Genomic DNA, 18,950 nt, shown 5'->3' on the forward strand with positions numbered 1-18,950 from the left:
ATTTGGATCGATATATGAAATATCAGCTTTAATGAAGAATAAAATATTCCCACCACATGTAGATGGGGGAAATCTCCAACTTTCAACTCAAAAATTGAGAGAAGGAGGTGCCATCATTCAACTAAAGAAATTGAATCAACCTGAAATAATTGTCAAAAAAATACCAAATTCAATAAGCTGTAGGAATTTCAATCTGATTATGACAACTATTAATTAATAAAATATATGTAGAAAGAAAACTAGATTACACTTTCATTATTCCTTCACAAAGTGTCAGTCCTTTATAATTTTTAATAATACTATGGTCTATTTAATTTTGTTACTCATGGTGCATTTGGCTAGAAGATAAAAAAAGATTGGGATTGGATTTTCTTTTAAAACAAAAAAAAAAACAAAATCTAATCCAATATTCCAATCCCATGTTTGGTGCAAATAAAATGAGTTAGGATAGTTTATCTAGGGCCATACTCTAATAAGGTAAAAGAAAATGGGATCCTTGGAATAATTTTGGATAACTGCAATTTATTTCCACTAAATGTGTAGATGTTTATGTAAATTAATAGAGCTGGATTATGTTTCATTATACATAACATACAGCAAACCCATGAGTTGTCACCGATGACAAAATTGTTTCACACATCGCAAATTCATAATATCATAATTATTAATTGATAACTAGTTTTTTAAATATTATTTAGCTATTGTCGAGCAGCTTTTTTTTTTTTTTTTAAGTTCATTTAGTTATTAGTTATTGTTTAGCTAATATTTTAAACATTGAATAATGACATTTATATTTAATTGATGACAAAGAATACTAATGCATTAATTTTGTTAATTTGTATCAATAAAGAATAATTAAGGTCAAATTAATATTTAATTAAATGAAAAATACTTGTAATAAATAAATCATTTAAATGTTTGATCCATGATGCTAAAATCACTAATTTATTATTATACATAAATTTTTTTCAAAACTAATTTACATTAGTAATATTATTATTAATTTATTAATAATGATGTAAACTAAGTATTGTCAAATTTTTTATTAAATAATTTAGTAAGTTAATAAAAGACATTGCATACCTGCAAGTTAGACATTGTCAACATTTATTTGTTGACGGTGTTAAAGTTTGACTATATATCATCTAATCTTTGAATGCATAAAAGATATGTTATACGTACGATGAAATTTATAAACGAAGTGTTATTACATAAAATTTAAATAAAATTTTTATCTATTAATTGACTATTACGAATAAAATACTTTAAAATATCTAATAATTATCAAATTTATATTTAATTTTCTTTCTAATTTATGTCCAATTATGTATTGTGTAAAGGACATGATAGTACCAAATTTCATTATATTATTATTACCTCAATTTTACATAAGAGAAATGTCCTTGGGTGTAATTTCCCTCGTCAAGGTTATTTCAGACAAAGCCATTTTCGGAGATCCTGCCCACTAAGCAAAACTTTCGCACCCCAAAATTGTGTCCTGCAGCAGCTCCAAATGTCCAATTTGATGTGATCAAAAGCAAGCCACCCTTTGATTAAAGAGTGAAACGAGACTTGTTCAGTATAATCCCATCCTATCTTATTAAATCTAATCTAATCAAAATATTATTTTGCCCTATTATTAATGTAGTCATTTGGGTCATTTTCATCAAGTTTTGGAAAGCTTAATTTTAGAAATGGCAAGGAATTTGTCAACCTAATTGAAGAGATGGATGGTATTGCCGAATGCCAGCGGACTTGATACGCTTGGGTGGTGCTCTACTCTTCTAAGACGTAGTCTTAACTTCTCGAAACAATGGCCTGTGGAACCATGGAAGTTGGGACCCTTGATTTGGTCCTCATTTGAGACAATGAAATGAATCAATATAGATTTCAAGTAATAGATTAAATTCGTTGGTTTGTATGCATAAAATATATTGATAATAATCGAATAAATTATACTTGATTTCAAATCCGATCATACGAGTTAAATATGATAATCATCAACTTGTCAACAATAAAGAAAGAAGTATAATAATCGAATAAATTATACTTGATAACCATCTAACAGGCTTGATGGATCCTACGAGTTAAATACGATATGAATAATATTTAAAAGTAAAAATTTATGAATCTTTTCATAAGACGGACAGATCTTTAATCGGTGAGCGTACCACCTCACTTGACAAAGAAGGAGCGTCTGCCCCACACAAGTTTCTCTTTAATATTAGATAGGAAATAATACAAGTTTTTTATTAGTATTAGATAAGAAAATGGAGAATTTGTGATTGCCTCGCTAATTCAGCCGGACAAATTACCACAATTGATTTACATTTACTAGTTACAAGCAAAAAGAATGGTGGTATGTTTGGTCCAAGTAGAAAAGTCATCTCTGTGCATTCTGTTTAGTTTTACAATAAAGAAATCAAGAGTTAAAAGTCATTACTGTTGACAAGTTAACCTTGAAATGTAAGAAACTTCAAAATCTTCAGTATTCTCTACAAAATTTATAATGATTGTTATACCCATATTTATACTAAATCCGAGCTCAATGACTCATATGAAATAACATGTTATAATCTAAATAGGATAAAACAACATAAGTCTTAAATCCTTGGCAAACTCGATTCCTATAAGATAAGTGATTAATTTATCTAATTCTACTTCTGATTATTTTCTCTTATATAAAGAGGTCACTACTTGAAAGTACATATATTAAATATAGGGCATGAGAAATAAGAATATTGGAGGAGGAGGTATAATATCCTCAAAATCCTTTCTCTTACTCTCTTTCCTCATTTTTATTATTTATTTGTTATCATGTTACTTTTGATCTTCAACTTAAACTTCAGAGGGTTTATGCCAATAACACTCCTAACGATCTCTGATGGGTTATTATTTTCCACAATTCCGACCACTGAGTTTTTTATTTCGAGAACATCAAACTCTCTTACAACTCATTCCTAAGGTAAAAAAACTCTCTCTCAACTCTTATTGCTGAGTTAAATTTTGGTATCAACAATGATAATATTAATTTATTGTTGTTATTATTACTATTGTTATTATATATAAGAACTAGAACATAATTGTCTTTTCTTGCTTTGCTTCTTAGCAAGGGCAGGGTCTTATTCATCATGGCTTTCAAATGAACCCCACCGCCCCAAGTAGGCCTTAAACCACCTTGACAGAAGAAAGAAGAAAAACCAGAGCCATCAAGAGTCAACGGTCATGCGTCCACAACGAGGCAAGCGACAGCCGCCATTTAAACACTAACACCGTCCCCCGTAATTCACACTACCAAATACACGAACAAGAAAACCCCACCCCCAAGAAGCCAAAACCATGTCCCTGTTCTTCTTCTTCTTCTTCTTCATCTTCTTCTTCATCTTCATCCTCTCACCATCACCATCCCTACAACAACAGCAAAAGCCTCAATACATGTCATCCTTCTCCTCATCAGACTCCGCGTGGCGTCCAAACCAAAATAGAATCCTCCTCTCTCCCAACTCCACCTTCGCCGCCGGGTTTCTACCAAAACCAAATTCTCGGAATCTCTTTACCTTCTCTGTTTGGTACTATAACTTGTCGGAACCCACCACCACCGTCATCTGGTCTGCTAATGACAAATTTCCTGTCGCCGGTAACGGTTCTTTAGTCATTGCCGCCACCACAGGCCAGCTCCGACTACTCAACTCTTCCAACTCAAACTTGTGGCCAAATCCTAAAACAGCAACCGGCCATCCAAACTCTACCAGGCTCTTCCTTCAGGATGCTGGGAATCTCGTTTATGGAAACTGGCAGAGTTTTAATCTACCAACAGATACAATCTTGCCTAATCAGACCCTAAATGGGCCCCCGCTGGTCTCCAAGAACGGCAAGTTCAGCTTCTTGAACGCTTCAGAGCTGGTGTTTGTATCAGCTAATCACAGTTACTGGAAGAGTGAGCACGCGTTTCAACAGCTTGACTATTCCGGGAAATTGCTTCAAGCAAACCAAGATTCACTAACCGCATCAGATTTGGGTGAGACCCGGTTACGAAGATTGACAATTGATGATGACGGGAACCTGAGAATTTACAGCTACGATGATAATGGTGATCGTTGGACAGTTGTTTGGCAAGCCGTGCAAGAAATATGCACAATTCCAGACCTATGCGGTGAGAATGCTATCTGCATAAGCGATGGCTTAAGTCGTTCGACATCGTGCGTTTGTCCACCGGGGTTCAAGAACAGCACCCGCCAGGATAAATCTTGTCAAAGAAAAATTGAGCTAAAAAATCTTAGAAACACCAAGTTTCTCCAGCTTGATTATGTTAATTTCTCCAGAGGGAACTTGTCGGATCTAGAAGCTGACAATTTCTCTGCCTGCAAAGCCAATTGCTCAGCCAACCCAAAATGCGTCGCATTTGGATTCAAGTACGACGGCAAACGCTATTGTGTCCTCGTGGACCAGCTTTTGTACGGGTATTGGTCACCTGGCACGGAAATGGCAACTTTTTTGCGAGTCGACGAGTCAGAAAATGACGTGTCAAACTTCACGGGCATGACCAATCTGTTGGTCACCACGTGTCCTGTGAATATCAGCCTCCCTTTGCCGCCTGATGAATCTAGTACGACGGCCAGAAACATAGCCATAATAGTCACACTTTTTGCTGCCGAGTTGATTTCCGGGGCCTGGTTTTTCTGGGCGTTTTTGAAGAAATACATAAAATACAGAGACATGGCTCGCACTCTTGGCCTTGAACTGCTGCCCGCCGGTGGGCCTAAACGGTTCACGCACGCCGAGCTCAGAGCAGCAACAAATGGGTTCTCAAATCTCATTGGAAGAGGTGGGTTTGGTGATGTTTATAAAGGAGAGCTGACCGATCATCGTGTTGTTGCAGTTAAGTGCTTGAAAAATGTCACCGGTGGAGACGCTGAGTTTTGGGCCGAGGTCACAATCATTGCCCGGATGCATCACCTCAATTTGGTCAGACTTTGGGGCTTTTGTGCTGAAAAAGGTGAAAGAACTTTAGTTTATGAGTACGTCCCTAACGGTTCTCTTGCTGATTACCTCTTCCGGTCGGGTCGGGTCGGGTCATCAAGTCCCGCCAGGGAGATGGAGATGTCCGGAGTGGGTCCGCATGATGGCGGAAAGCCCGTTTTGGATTGGAGTATCCGGTACCGGATTGCCCTTGGGGTGGCAAGAGCCATTGCATATCTACACGAAGAGTGTTTGGAGTGGGTTTTGCATTGTGATATCAAGCCGGAGAATATACTTTTGGGCGACGATTTTTGCCCGAAGATATCCGATTTCGGGCTGGCGAAATTGAGGAAAAAAGAGGATATGGTAAGCATGTCTCGGATCCGTGGGACCCGCGGGTACATGGCGCCCGAATGGCTTCGATCGGATCAGATTACCCCAAAGGCTGATGTTTACAGTTTCGGTATGGTGCTGTTAGAAATTGTAAGTGGGTCTAGGAATTTTGAAATTCAAGGGTCCGTGATGAACAGCGACGAGTGGTATTTTCCCAAATGGGCTTTCGAGAAGGTATACGAAGAGATGAAAGTGGAAGACATTCTGGACCGCCACATTAAGAATTCCTACGATAGCCGGGTGCATTTTGATATGGTGAATCGCATGGTGAAGACGGCAATGTGGTGCATTCAAGATCGGCCGGAGATGAGGCCATCAATGGGCAAGGCTGCTAAGATGTTGGAAGGAACGGTGGAGATTACAGAACCTAAAAAGCCCACCATCTACTTCTTAGGAGACGTGTAAGATTCTTCTTAATGTAAATTACGTTTCTATCGTTAGTAGTTGATTTCTATCTAGTGATATTCAAATGTTGGTGGAGTTCCAATGCGTATCCACCGCATGCAACTATAAATCAATTGGAATGAAACGAGAGCTCCAAGTGGTTGATTTCTTATGGTTTTATTATTATTATTATTATTTAATGTTGCTACACATTGAAAATCGAGATAAAAAAGCAACAGAGCACCTACCAACGATTGATTGTGATTTGTTATAAAGCATGTAGTTATTATTAACTTTCTTCAAAAGGAAATAAAAAAATTGAGTTATTTATCGTCAGCCCCCACATATTTTGACAATTAACGCTGCGTACTCACAAGTATGTTATCGAAACAATTGGGGGCCGATGCTAAATTACCTTAAAAATTTTTATAGTATGTTATCAATGTGAAAATATTAATGTATGTAGTAATGAGTCATACGATACAGAGTATTGAATCTGATTCAAATTAATTAAGAATGGAATTCTGCAGGAATATTTCCGCGCCAATTTAGAATCTTCACTCCATTATCCACTGAACGAACACGAAATCCTTATAAAGAACTGTCAACTAATTAATATAATTTGCTCGGACAATAATTTCTTAGCCAGTTTACTTTTGTGCAAGAGTTTTTAGAAATAAACTGAATTATAAATTCTTAATTAATAAAAAAATGTTTTTTAATGTAAATATATAAAAATTAAATGTTATTTTTAAAAACATAAATTAAAAAATTTTTAAAAATAAAACTAATAAAATTTAAAACTTTAAACATTAACCAATAAAATTCTAGATAACGTTCGAATAGAAACTGATATTATCGTATTTCGAGAGTCGAGATACAAAAATTTTGGCAGAGCAGGCAGACTCGGCAGAATATGCAAAATGGGAAATTTGGAGAGAGTATTGCGTAAACGTGTCAGCAGGTAATTGGTCGCACTTCGTGGCAAGCAATCGAAAAAACACAACAAAACCATCGCTTTCACTTGGTTTACCAAATTAAAAAAAAAAAACAAGTTAACCTCGTCGAGTCGTCGTCGTCTACTGGTCTCTTCCAAATTAACCATTTTTGTTACAGAGCAATGGGCTTGAGATCCTCTGGAAGAAAGCTCTCGTTCGATATTCTAAGCGAAGCCGCCTCAGTCGAAGATGCCGCTGATTCCCGCCTCTTCCGCCGTTCCAATTCGCTCCCTACGCACCGCCACACCGAAGTTTCGATGCCGAAAAATCGGAAGCGAAAGAAGCACAAGAAGAAGAAGCAGTCCTCGCCGGATTTCGCCGTGATCTCCGAAGATCCGGTCTCCGATTCCAATGCGGAAAGCGCCGCGAGTGGAGTTGTCTTCGGAAACAGAAGCGACGCGAATTGCCAGAGCTACGTGGCGAGTGTGTGCGCAAGTAGTACTATTACAGTGGCGGCGGCTGAGAATGGTTATAATAATATTATTAATAATGGTGGAGAGTTGAGGCAGAGGAATGTGGCCGGGAACGACGAGGCGGAGTCGCGGGAAGAGGAGATTTCGGTGGAGAAGCAACAACAGCGGAGTAGTGAGGCCAACGGGAGTGTAGTTACCAAGTTGGAAACGGCGGAGTCGTTGGATTGGAAGCGGCTCATGGCCGAGGATCCTAATTGTAAGTAAACAAAAATGCACTCGCTCTTTCCATTTATATTTTTGGATTACTTATATTGGTAATTTACAAGATTCGGTTTCATATTGATGCATTAATTGAGTAAAATTTGTCAATACTTATACCTTGGTGAATTGAATTACCGGTTGTTCTAGCTTTCAGCTTGCCATAAGATCGGAGAAAATAATTTGGTGATGTGTGCTAAAATTGATCATTATTGGGGTTACTTGAATGAACATATTTGCAAGATTTTAGAGGCAACAGTAGCTTGTAATTAAACACATACGAGGGTGATTACGGCGGATTGAATAAGACCGATGGCTTTAGAATAAATTGGATTGATGAAACCAAGTATTTTATTTGTCAGAGACTTGTGATGACTTGGAAAGGTTGCAACAAACGATTGGATTCGTGTATTTCAAACAAATTTAATTGATACGAGCTAGGTTTTATTTCATTTCTTTTTCCTTTTTTTGTATATTTTGATAAATATGAGACTAATAATATCATTTCGCATTTTTGTAGTCGCCTTTCATGAAATTATGGTGTCTGTATGATATTGGATGTACTAGAAAAGTTAAAGTTTCTGTACTGGAAAATGGTTATGGTGGTTCTATAAAGGTAAATATGGTGCTAGTACATCACTGATTATGGGATGATGATAGGATATCTGTTACATGCATCATCATCTGATATTTCTCTGCTTGTTTATCCCCTCTGATTTTGGTGTTATATCTTTCTGTCAGATATGTATCCTGTTGAAACATCGCCATTGAAGTATTTCATGGAAGAAATGTACACTGGAAATTCTTTGCAAAGCACAACAACCCTTGGTGATGAGAAAGAACGGCAAAGAGTGTATGATACTATTTTCCGCTTGCCATGGAGATGTGAGCTGGTAATTTTGGTTTTCCTTATATAACTTCATATGAAAATTGAAAAAGACTGCCTGAATTCTGAAAATTTTCATATCGCTTATTAAGAAAAAGATAGTAGGGCATATGGATAACTACTTTTTATCATTGTGGTTAAGATTCTAAAATGCAACATTTTTGTTTTCAGCTCATTGATGTTGGATTCTTTGTCTGCTTTGATTCATTTCTGTCATTGTTAACCATTATGCCAACAAGAATACTGTTGACTCTTTGGAGGCTTCTACATACCAGGTTAGTTACATTGTTCATATAGATATAAATATCATTTTTTTCTAATTTAAATCTGAATGCTACATCTTAGTCAACACGTCATTAGTTTAGCATAATTGCATTTATATATTTTTATCTTTCCAGTGTCTTCTGAAATGGCTGAATAAGGAAATTCTGTGCTATTATTGTAAATATTTGGAAATGGTCACACAGTCCAGTGAACATTTTCTTTGAGACAAGACTTCCAGTTTGGATCCTTTGGATAAAGATTTTGCATATAAGAGTCGATCATTAGAGATGTTTCTAGATTTGATTTTCATGTTGTTGTTGTGGGGTCCTGATTGCTAATTTTTAGTTCTGAAGTATATAGAAAAATATAATTGGTCGTATATTCTGTTTTTACAGAATATTTTGGCTGTCTAATCTAACCTTGTGTTTTATGCTAAAATATTTACAGAATAACCTAACCATGCTTGTGGCAGGCAGTTCATTAGGCCTTCTGCAGCTGAGCTTTGTGATTTTGCTTGCTTTGTGGTGCTGGCTTGTGCAGTCACCCTCTTGGAAGGAACAGGTGTAGTAAGAATTGTTGCTCTGTCCATATTCTGATGCTCTTCTGTTTTTGTTTATTTGTTTATTTTGTTTCCCTTGGCACACATTAAATTAACTTGCATGACACTTGGCCCTGCCATTAGTCTGTTTTTATTTGCTCAACCATCGGTTTTAATTTTCCGTATATTTAGTTGATTAAACTTCAAGAAGATAAATTTTCTCTTCTATGTATTCTCGGATTTATCTGTCTCTTCTCGTTCAAAAATTACAAAGCAGAGGAATTAAGAAGAGTTGACATATTAAAGTAAACAACAATTGAAATCAGTTTTTTCTCCTATGAATTCTCCAATTTATCTGTCTCTTCTAGTTCAGAAGTTATAAAGCAGGGGAATTAAGAGAGTTCTTGACATATTTAAGTAAACAGCAATTAAGGGTTTAAGTTTAAAACTATTTGAACCATTCACCACCATTAATCCAGTTAATGCAATAGGGGCTCAAAGTCAAGTTGAAAAAAGTTTGTTTATTTTTATTATCTACTTTGCTAAAGTTCAAGTGTTGTTATATAATTTACTCTATTAGACATGTCTACTAAAATCAAAAGTCATAACTGTTTCAGATGCATAATTATGGCATCCACCAACTAGTTTAACCCGGATGTTAATAGTACGATCTTCTGTGCAAATTCTTAATGTTTCTTTTTGTTCCTGCAGATATCAGCTTAATCTATCACATGATTCGTGGCCAAGGAACTATTAAACTTTATGTGGTGTACAATGTATTGGAGGTGAGAGAATTAATTTAATGAACTTTGCATTTTCTTGTCTATTGAATATGAAAATTTTTGGTTGAAAACAATCTATTCCTTAACTGAAAATCTTCAATCAGATAAATTGTTTTTAATAATTCATGGCCAAATGGTGAAAATATATATATGAGCAAGAGATTGTGGTTTCATAATTGATAGTATATTTGCCTTATATATATTTTTTCCTTTCGTCTGAAATATTGTTGTCTGCTAGAATAAAAAAGTGCTAGAATAAAAAAGTGCACAAACTTATATAAGAAAAGAAAAGAAAGATTCTGGTCGTATATTATGTTCTAAGGAGATTGAAATTAACATGAAAGAGTGACATATAATAGTGTTGACGCCAAGAGTTTCAGCAACCTCGAGAGATGATTAATTTCTTTGAGAATTTAATTAACTTACTTTGGGAAGGGGGTTCATAAGAAGTTTTGCCGTTATTTTGATTAGGAGCAATAAAAAAAGAAACTAAAATTTGCCTGATTAATTTTCTTATCCGAGTGAGAAAAAGAGGGGAACAGGGAGAGATGGCTTTGATGTTAATGTTATTGGAAGGTTTGTAGCCGTGGCAAGATCAAGGAGTGCTTACCATGGTTTGATTTGGAAGAATTAATTAATAGTTGTACAGCTCATAATCTATGATAAACCATGCATTGACGTTATTCTATCATATTCTGTGGGTCAGCTGATTTCATCTCTAATTATTTTGCTGAAAGTTGTGAAATGAAATTTTTTCCCCCTACTCTTTTCAGATATTTGATAAACTATGCCAAAGCTTTGGAGGAGATGTATTGCAAACACTGTTTAATTCTGCTGAAGGGCTTGCAAATTGTACAGAAGAAAACATGAGATTCTGGATTTGGAGATTCATTTCTGACCAAGCATTAGCAATGGCCGCTACAAATATCCTTATTGTTTCGACTTTTTTCCTTATGCTGCATGCAAATTTTATTATCCCTGTTGGCTCCTTGACACTTCTTACTTGTTCATTCTTTCATTTTATTAGCTCAGGCAATTACTTTATCAACTTGTATTGTTGCTCACAATAATGCCCTGCTGGCTTTGCTGGTATCCAACAATTTTGCCGAGATAAAAAGTAATGTATTCAAACGATTTAGCAAGGACAACATTCACAGTCTGGTGTATGCTGGTAAGTTTACCTCTTTGCATTTGTTCTTGGACCTTTCTACATCACTGATGATTTTGTTATGTGTTCTGTTGTGTATCTATTGCTTATGGTATTGTCCTATGGATTTTGGTGGTTTACATGGTTTCCTCTGAAGTTTTGTTGTGCACTGCTTATGAACAGATTCAATTGAGAGATTCCACATTTCGGCGTTTCTGTTATTCGTTTTAGCTCAAAACATTCTGGAGGCTGAGGGTCCTTGGTTTGAAAGTTTCCTTTTTGTAAGTTCACCCGAAAATATCTAGCCACTCTATACTTTTAAGGGGAAAGTTGCAGTCTTTGTTTGGTTTTCTTATATGTTTTTATGTGTACTCTACAGAATGCTCTCTTGGTTTTTGTATGTGAAATGTTAATAGACATCATAAAGCATTCATTCCTTGCCAAATTCAATGACATAAAGCCCATTGCATACTCTGAATTTCTGGAGGACCTATGCAAGCAGGTATGTGCTATATTGTTATCACCATTTGTCTATTTCTTAATTTGATATTTCCTTTGGATACTTAGTTTATGTCAAAGAAACCTTTTATTTTTCTCGCAGACTTTGAATATGCAAACTGAGAATGGGAAGAAGAACCTCACATTTGTTCCTTTGGCTCCAGCTTGTGTTGTAAGCACCAATGACTGTTCAATAATATATATAGAGTGAGCTTCCAGTCAGGGAATACTGACCATAATAAAGTCAAGAATAAGTTAAAAGACAAAGAAAAACAAAATTTCAATATACTGATGAAATACACTGCATTGAAATCTGTATTATTTTAACTCATTTCTAACTTTAATATGGTTAGGAAACATGGATCCTTGATTGGAATATTATTATTATTATTATTGGTTTGTTGTTTTTAGAAGTAAATATATATTGTTCTTTTTCTTGGATTTTAGGTTATCCGAGTGTTGACTCCAGTTTTTGCTGCTCGCCTTCCCTGCACTCCTCTTCCATGGAGGCTGTTCTGGATTCTTCTTTTGTCTGCCATGACTTATGTCATGCTTGCCAGTCTCAAGGTGATGATTGGCATGGGTCTACAGAGACATGCCACTTGGTATGTCAAAAGGTGCCAGAAGAGAAAACACCACCTTCATTTCGATTAACTTGTGAAGAGTTTGCTGCAAACGTATAGCTCAGTTTGCTCAATGGCCAGAGTCTTGCACAGAAACTATACATGATTTATAGAGAAACCTATTTGGTATGCCATATTGGATGATCAGCAGTGGCCATAAAACTAGGGCTGCCTGTATATTCCGATTGCTCAATTTCACTTTTACTTCCTCCAATTTTGATACAGAGAACATTTCCTTCAATGCCACATAGTGTATACAAAGAGTATCAAGGAAAATTTCTGATAGACAGTTGAATATGTTTGAAGCCTAGATATGAGAAAGAGCTAGCTGCTGTAATGCCTTCTTTTTCTGCTGGTTTACTCCATTAAAATCCACATTCATCTGGGTTTCAGATCAAATCCACTGAGAAGCACTAGAGTCTGATCCATTAATCGGCGCTCGTTGATGGGTTGATCGTTTTTTTTTTTTTTTAATATTAATAATGAATACTAAACAAAAATGTTGCAAATAATAATAATAATAATCATCATCAAACTGATTAACAGCTTTGTAGAGAAGCTTGCCAATTTCAAACATATTGCACAAGTAAAGAAGTAAGATTTGAAAGGACGAAAGAAGCCGTAATTTCTGATTAGACAATTAAGCTGTAAAGACGATGGAGGAAACGCTTTGCAACAGCTAAATAAGAAAAATTGAAAAGACAGGAAAAAGCCAATTACTAGATTTCAGTTAAGGATGACATGCCATGAATCCCCCAATCTTTTTATGCTATTCACATTTTTTAAAAAATTTATTATTATTATTATTTTGGGGAATGCTATTCACACACTGAGTGAATCCAGGTGTTCCCATTTAAAAAAAAAAAAAAAACTTTACACCGCCACCAGAAGGCAAAAGGCAAATGCTATCCCTGCTTCAAAATTCAAACAAAGCTGCAAAGCTGTTTTCCTGCCATCAGACAAAAAGGATTGTTTAGACATTTACTGGCCTTGATTAGCGGTATGCCTTTTTGAGGCTCTTGATTCGCTATATTAAAAAGAAGACGATAGTGGAGAAATTTGAGGCTTGAGGCCAAAGAAAAAAACCCACCATCTCCATCGGTCAAACCTTGCAAATTGTGTATCTGTATATGAAAATGAAATCTTTTTGTGTTGCTAATCACTGAAATAGTTTGTCAAGTTAACTAATTATTAGCTATTAAAGATTTTTATTAATTTAGAGATAAATTAAATATTTAGATTTTTTCAGCGTACACAAAAAATATTATGTATAAGAGAAGAAAATTTTAATAGGACCAATATGTCAGACAATCATAATTATAACTTATTTTTTTAATCTTAAAAATGTACAGGATAGTGGAGAAAAAAAATTCATTCTCAAATTAAACAGTTTTCTACAGAACATTATCACATGTATATTTATCACATACATCTTTCAAGCATGATGATGATATGAGAGTGTGGAGAGAATAGTTTCGAAGATGAAGTAATAACTTTAAAAGAACATATATGATAATGGTTCATTAGACATTTGTGACAATGTGTCAATTGTTCGATAATCATATATGTGCAATGTGTCAATAGACGTGTATACTATTTAATTATACCTACTTAAAATGTTCCTCTTAGTAAAGATCTTTTTTCATATATATCCTTTATAAAAGTATTTTATGCTAATACTTTTCATTGTAATATTATCATTTTATCACCTTTTTTTTTTATTAATCACTTTACCACTAAAATTTTGTGACAATTACTTTTTTCCACTTAATATTTCAACTTTTATCATTTTACCACAAACTATTACAGTCAATAGAATTCTTAATAGAAATTATAGTAAAAGTCTATTCACCTTAAATTACGCAAGTGTAATTTAACCCTCTAAATTGAAAAAAAATATATAAATTAATTACGTACAAAGAAATAATACTTTTATCAATTTAATTATATATATATATATATATATATATATATAAATTAATTAATAAGATTGTAAATATTATACCTTGTGTGAAATTCATAAAATACTGAATATACTGAAATTCTTAAAATACTACTTCGACATCAATAATTTATTAATAGAGTTAACAATCAGGTGGTAAAATAACATATTCATAATACCTTAAAATAATTAATCACTTGCTTCAAGTAAATTCTGATTCAATACTGATAATATTATGTAAAAGCAAAACAACTATTGAAGATTCAATCAGCAGCATATAATGATTACATATGCATGGTTGACCATTCCTTTATGAACCCACAAGAAAATCTTATGGCCTCCACGCCCCCAACTTGCAATCTTGCATTATTATCGGTCAAAAAAATATATTAAAATTAATAATTATTGTAGATTTTTTTACCTCAGCGGGATTTTTTTTTTAATCATAAAACAGGAAAAAAGGATAAAAATTATAGGGTTAATTTTGTCCTGCCCCCAAATGTTTCAACATTTTTCGCCACGCACCCATATGTTTCGAAAATACTCACCCCACACTCAAATCCGTTATTTTGACCGTTTATTCTAACTGTCAAAGGGAAAATTTAGAAATTCATATCCTAAATATTATTTGATGATGATAAATTAAATTTATTTGATAATTTAATTGATGGAATTATTATTAATTACCTTTAAATAAAATTTTTTAATGTAAACATTAATTATTAAATTAACATTTTATCTCATTTTATTTTTCTCTAATTCAAGATAAGGGGTATTTCGGATATTTACTTAAATTTCAAATAGTTCCGTTAAACATAACGGTCAAATTAACGGAATTAGGTGTGAAGTGAGTATTTTCGAAACATATAGGTGCGTGGCAAAAAATATTGAAACATTTAGGGGCAGGACAAAATTAACCCAAAATTATATGTATTAACCTTCCCGCCTACAGTAGAACACTGGACTCGATTGGACACTTCTCCTATTATAAAGTGCAACTTCACTGCTTTAATTAAAAATTTTCTCTTTCCATTTTGATCTATTAATTTTATATGAATCATAATTATACATTCCTAATCTCTTAAATCTTACCATAATATTCATGCTTCTCTTTATTTCCACAATTCACAAACAACCCCACTTGCAAATTTCTTCCTCTTCTTCCATTCTTAGTCTTTTGCATTGATATTCGTGGAAATACAAACAACCCCATCAGAAAACCAATTACAAATGGTACGAATTCCTATTAATTTCTCTCAAATTATATATATATGTTTGCATTTTGCAATGAGATTTTTCGAATGACTTTCGATTTGATTGAATTTGATCAGTTTCAAGTTGTGCAATTTGATCAACTATTATAAAATTTGATATGGAAGTTTTGTTTTTGTTGTCGTTGTTGTCTCATGTTGGGCAGGTGGGATGCAGATTGATAATCAAGAAGGAGAAGGCAAGTGATTGGCTCACAACGCTGCTGAAAAGCCAATTCTTTGGTCCATGTATGGACCATCTGGAACTGAAGAAGAATGAGAAGAACGTGTTCTGTATGGACTGCAATATTGGATTCTGTAGGAATTGTGAGGACAATCACAGCCGCCACCGCCGCCTTCAGATCTGCAAATACGTTTACCAAGACGTCGTTCGTTTCCAAGACATGCAGAAACATCTTGACTGCTCCAAAATTCAGGTATCTTTATTAATTATTCATTCATTTAGTTACTAAACCGTCTTGAATTAATTACGCTTTAATGCTCTGTTTTCCGGCTGTTTTTGGCTATAATTTTGCGTATACGATATTTTGCCAATTGGTTCAGAATCTGTGAAGTTTATCGATAGATTCATAGATTTTGCTCCCTTTTCTAGTTTTTCCAATTTGAAATTTATTGAATGATTTTAATTTTACAATCTCTACTGCTACTTCTGTATCCTATTTTAATTTTTTTTCCCCCTTTTTGGGGTGAGTATTGAGTTGGGCTAATTGATCTCAGAGTTTTGGTTCTATGGTTTTCCTTTTTTTCTTTTTTTCTTTCTTTTTTTTTTGATTTTGTAGACATATAAAATCAATGGTGAAAAAGCTGTGCATTTGAATCCTCGGCCTCAGTTGAAAGATGCAAAGCCATCAACAAAATCAAAGACTGGCGGTTCTTGTGAAGCTTGCGGAAGATACATTCAAGAGTTGCCGAATCGCTTCTGCTCCATTGCATGCAAGGTTTCATTTATTTCACTACTTTCTTGATTAGTAGTACTAATATTCATGTGTGTGTGTGTGCGTTAATTGTATTGTTGATATCATCATTTTCAGCTCTGTGTTGTTCCACTGAGCCCCAAAGACCAAATCCAGAATGGCATTAATATCACATTCCCAGTTGAGAAAATCTGGAATCAAGAATCAAGCACAAGCGAGAAGGAATCGTCCCTGACGCAGAACGATGCGGCGTCCGACGATAATCGATCCGGCGAGAATCCGGGGTTGAGGCCAAGAACAAATATAAGCAAAAGAAAAGGCATCCCCCGCAGAGCTCATCTCATCAGTTAAACATGAAAATTTCCCCCTCAAATTCTTTTTACATCCATTACATTTTGGTTTCTGGCTCCGCACGACTCAGATTAGAAAAAACCAATATCAGAACCACATCTACAATAATCTAGAAGAAAGAAAAGTGATGTATCTAAGTAATAATGTGATCGCTATTAATGCTTGGAGCATTCATTTTTTGTACAGTAAAAGAGAAGATCTTGGTATGATGATTTTGTTTATCTTTTGATGGAATTTTGTTATCATTTGTTGAATTAATCAAATACTGGTACCCATCATATATAATAAAACTTTAATGTATTTTCTTTAATTGTGGGATTTGATTGATTACGTATTGGGATGGGGGCCATATTCTTGATGGGAATGTTTCGCAATGCGTTAACATGGGGTTTGGTAAAATTGATTTGTAATTTTGCTTTAATTTTCTAATCCGTTGGCCGTCAAAAGCTTTGATAGATTTGTCGCAATCTCTGTTCAATTCATGTGGCGTCAAAACTTGTTGGTCGTTCAATTTTTTTGGGCCCTCATTCTCCTTACATTATGGCATAATTGTATTGTTTAAGTCTGTTTTTTTATGGGAATGTGGCAGACAAAAAGAGCCACCAAAAGATGGTGAGCAAATAGGAAATTTATGTGCATGTTACACATGGTCTTGGATTACCATCCACACTTCTTTTCTTTTTCTGCTTATTCTTATGCTCGAGGCATAAAATCCATAACTCTATGCTGCCTGACATTTTGAAACTTTTTTTTTTTTTTAAATTTTTTAGTGCATGCCCTAGATGAAAGAGATGATGCAGTAATTTTAATGGATGAAAGAGATGATACAATAATTTTTAAGGGCGTGGTCGAGTGACTTTCAATATGTTTTTCTTATAAAAATGAATCTACTCTAATTCATTACAATCATGAAACACATTGTCGATAGCTTTGAATTTCTTTCGTATATGTGAATGATGAAGATATTTAGACTAAATTAATTGATTTAAATGGATAAAAATTTTAGATAATTTTGATTATGAAAAAGAGTTGGAGATCATGTTCCCTTCCCCCGCTTTTAAGTTCATACTACCAGGAAAACACGGAAAGCTATCTAAATTTGTATCCATTGGGGGTCGGTGCGTGTGCGGCTTTGTGTTTTCCAAAATTTGCTTTTGGACTTTTGTTTTCTTAATTAGGTTTCAAACTATAAACTAACAAGAGTGGAAGCTGGCTACTCCCATTTGCCATTGTGTATATATATATATATATATATATGAAATTCAATCTTAATTCCTGTCTTATATTCAAGTTCGGAACCCGATAAAATTTTCATAGATTATTAATTTAGAAGAAATGAAATAGTATTAAACCTTTAGAGTTGATTCAACTTTGAAATTTCTTTTAAATTTGGGTAAAAGTTCGTTTAGTCCCTATATTTTGAAGTTAGTGCCCGTTTAGTCCCTATATTTTTAAAAATACCTCAAACCATCCCTACCATTAAATTATTGACACTTTTGTCATTATCTTTTGTTCCTTTTAACTTATTTTTATAATATTGCCCTATTATAATAATTTTTTAGACATTATTAAAAAGAAAAAAATAACCCTATTATAATAATTTTTTTAGACATTATTAAAAAGAAAAAAATAAATTACCAGTTTAACAACAAAAAATAAAATAAAATAATATAATATATATTAATTTTTGTGGAACACACTCTTGAGTTAAAATATTAATTTTTCTAAAAAATTTAATAATTTAATTTTTTACGATATTAATTTTTTAGACATACGTGAGCTTCCACAAAAATTAATATATACATTTTTTGTTTTTATTTTATTTTTGAGTTTAATTTGATAATTTAATTTTTTATTAATATCCAAAAAAGAAACACTATTGTAAAAATGTAATATTGTAAAAGTAAGTTAAAAATAAAAAAAAATAATGGCATAAGTGTCAATATTTAGTAGCAGGGACGTTTTGAGGTGTTTTTAAAAATACAGGGACTAAATGGACACTAACCTCATAATATAGGGACTAAACAAGTTTTTACCCTTTAAATTTCTATGCTTTGTTAGGTGATCCACAATGTGAACTAGTCCCTAAACAATTTTATTTAACTGACCTCTACGTTCGAATTTTGAAAAATAGTAAGGACCTAAAAAAAATTAATTTAGAGCTAATCCCCTACTATTTTTTTTGTTCTGACCACTCCTATTTTTTATGAAAAATCACGTGAATTTGACAAGAAATATTTAAGGATCTGTTTGTAATTGTTATAGTTTAACTTAAGGAAAATGCTTAACTTCGGGAAGACTGAGAGAATCCTGAGAGGAACGGCAGTTT

The 18,950-nt window shown here is 33.9% G+C and overlaps 3 protein-coding genes across 3 annotated transcripts; all 3 read left to right on the plus strand.

Moving 5' to 3' along the window:
• Positions 1–3,002: 3,002 nt before the first annotated feature.
• LOC102612118 (G-type lectin S-receptor-like serine/threonine-protein kinase At5g24080) lies at positions 3,003–5,908 on the plus strand. The gene has a single exon (XM_006469215.4). The coding sequence runs from the start codon at positions 3,340–3,342 to the stop codon at positions 5,755–5,757; it is 2,418 nt and encodes an 805-aa protein (XP_006469278.1). The 5' UTR covers positions 3,003–3,339; the 3' UTR covers positions 5,758–5,908.
• Positions 5,909–6,773: 865 nt separating this feature from the next.
• On the plus strand, positions 6,774–12,480 carry LOC102611831 (protein POLLEN DEFECTIVE IN GUIDANCE 1). Its single transcript, XM_006469214.4, has 11 exons — positions 6,774–7,403; positions 8,147–8,298; positions 8,463–8,566; positions 9,028–9,116; positions 9,805–9,878; positions 10,649–10,799; positions 10,879–11,046; positions 11,206–11,303; positions 11,402–11,524; positions 11,624–11,692; positions 11,968–12,480. Exons 1-11 carry the CDS (start codon positions 6,857–6,859, stop codon positions 12,172–12,174), a joined length of 1,782 nt encoding a protein of 593 aa, XP_006469277.1. The 5' UTR covers positions 6,774–6,856; the 3' UTR covers positions 12,175–12,480.
• Positions 12,481–15,103: 2,623 nt separating this feature from the next.
• Positions 15,104–16,921, plus strand: LOC102611542 (hypothetical protein). The gene is made up of 4 exons (XM_006469213.4): positions 15,104–15,318; positions 15,503–15,772; positions 16,136–16,294; positions 16,388–16,921. The coding sequence occupies exons 1-4, from the start codon at positions 15,316–15,318 to the stop codon at positions 16,619–16,621; spliced, it is 666 nt and encodes a 221-aa protein (XP_006469276.1). The 5' UTR covers positions 15,104–15,315; the 3' UTR covers positions 16,622–16,921.
• The last annotated feature ends 2,029 nt before the right edge of the window (positions 16,922–18,950 follow it).

The sequence above is a fragment of the Citrus sinensis genome, chromosome 2, assembly GCF_022201045.2.
Source record: "Citrus sinensis cultivar Valencia sweet orange chromosome 2, DVS_A1.0, whole genome shotgun sequence".
NCBI classification, from domain to species: domain Eukaryota; kingdom Viridiplantae; phylum Streptophyta; class Magnoliopsida; order Sapindales; family Rutaceae; genus Citrus; species Citrus sinensis.

What these genes read in the sequence shown, in the direction of transcription:
- LOC102612118 (XM_006469215.4), top strand. Translation starts at nt 3,340, where the DNA reads ATGTCCCTGTTCTTCTTCTTCTTCTTCTTCATCTTCTTCTTCATCTTC.
- LOC102611831 (XM_006469214.4), top strand. Translation starts at nt 6,857, where the DNA reads ATGGGCTTGAGATCCTCTGGAAGAAAGCTCTCGTTCGATATTCTAAGC. An exon ending in TGGAGGCTTCTACATACCAG is followed by an intron (nt 8,567 to 9,027) that starts GTTAGTTACATT and finishes TGCTTGTGGCAG; the next exon opens with GCAGTTCATTAGGCCTTCTG. An exon ending in TGGTGTACAATGTATTGGAG is followed by an intron (nt 9,879 to 10,648) that starts GTGAGAGAATTA and finishes TACTCTTTTCAG; the next exon opens with ATATTTGATAAACTATGCCA.
- LOC102611542 (XM_006469213.4), top strand. An exon ending in TTGACTGCTCCAAAATTCAG is followed by an intron (nt 15,773 to 16,135) that starts GTATCTTTATTA and finishes TTGATTTTGTAG; the next exon opens with ACATATAAAATCAATGGTGA. An exon ending in TCTGCTCCATTGCATGCAAG is followed by an intron (nt 16,295 to 16,387) that starts GTTTCATTTATT and finishes CATCATTTTCAG; the next exon opens with CTCTGTGTTGTTCCACTGAG.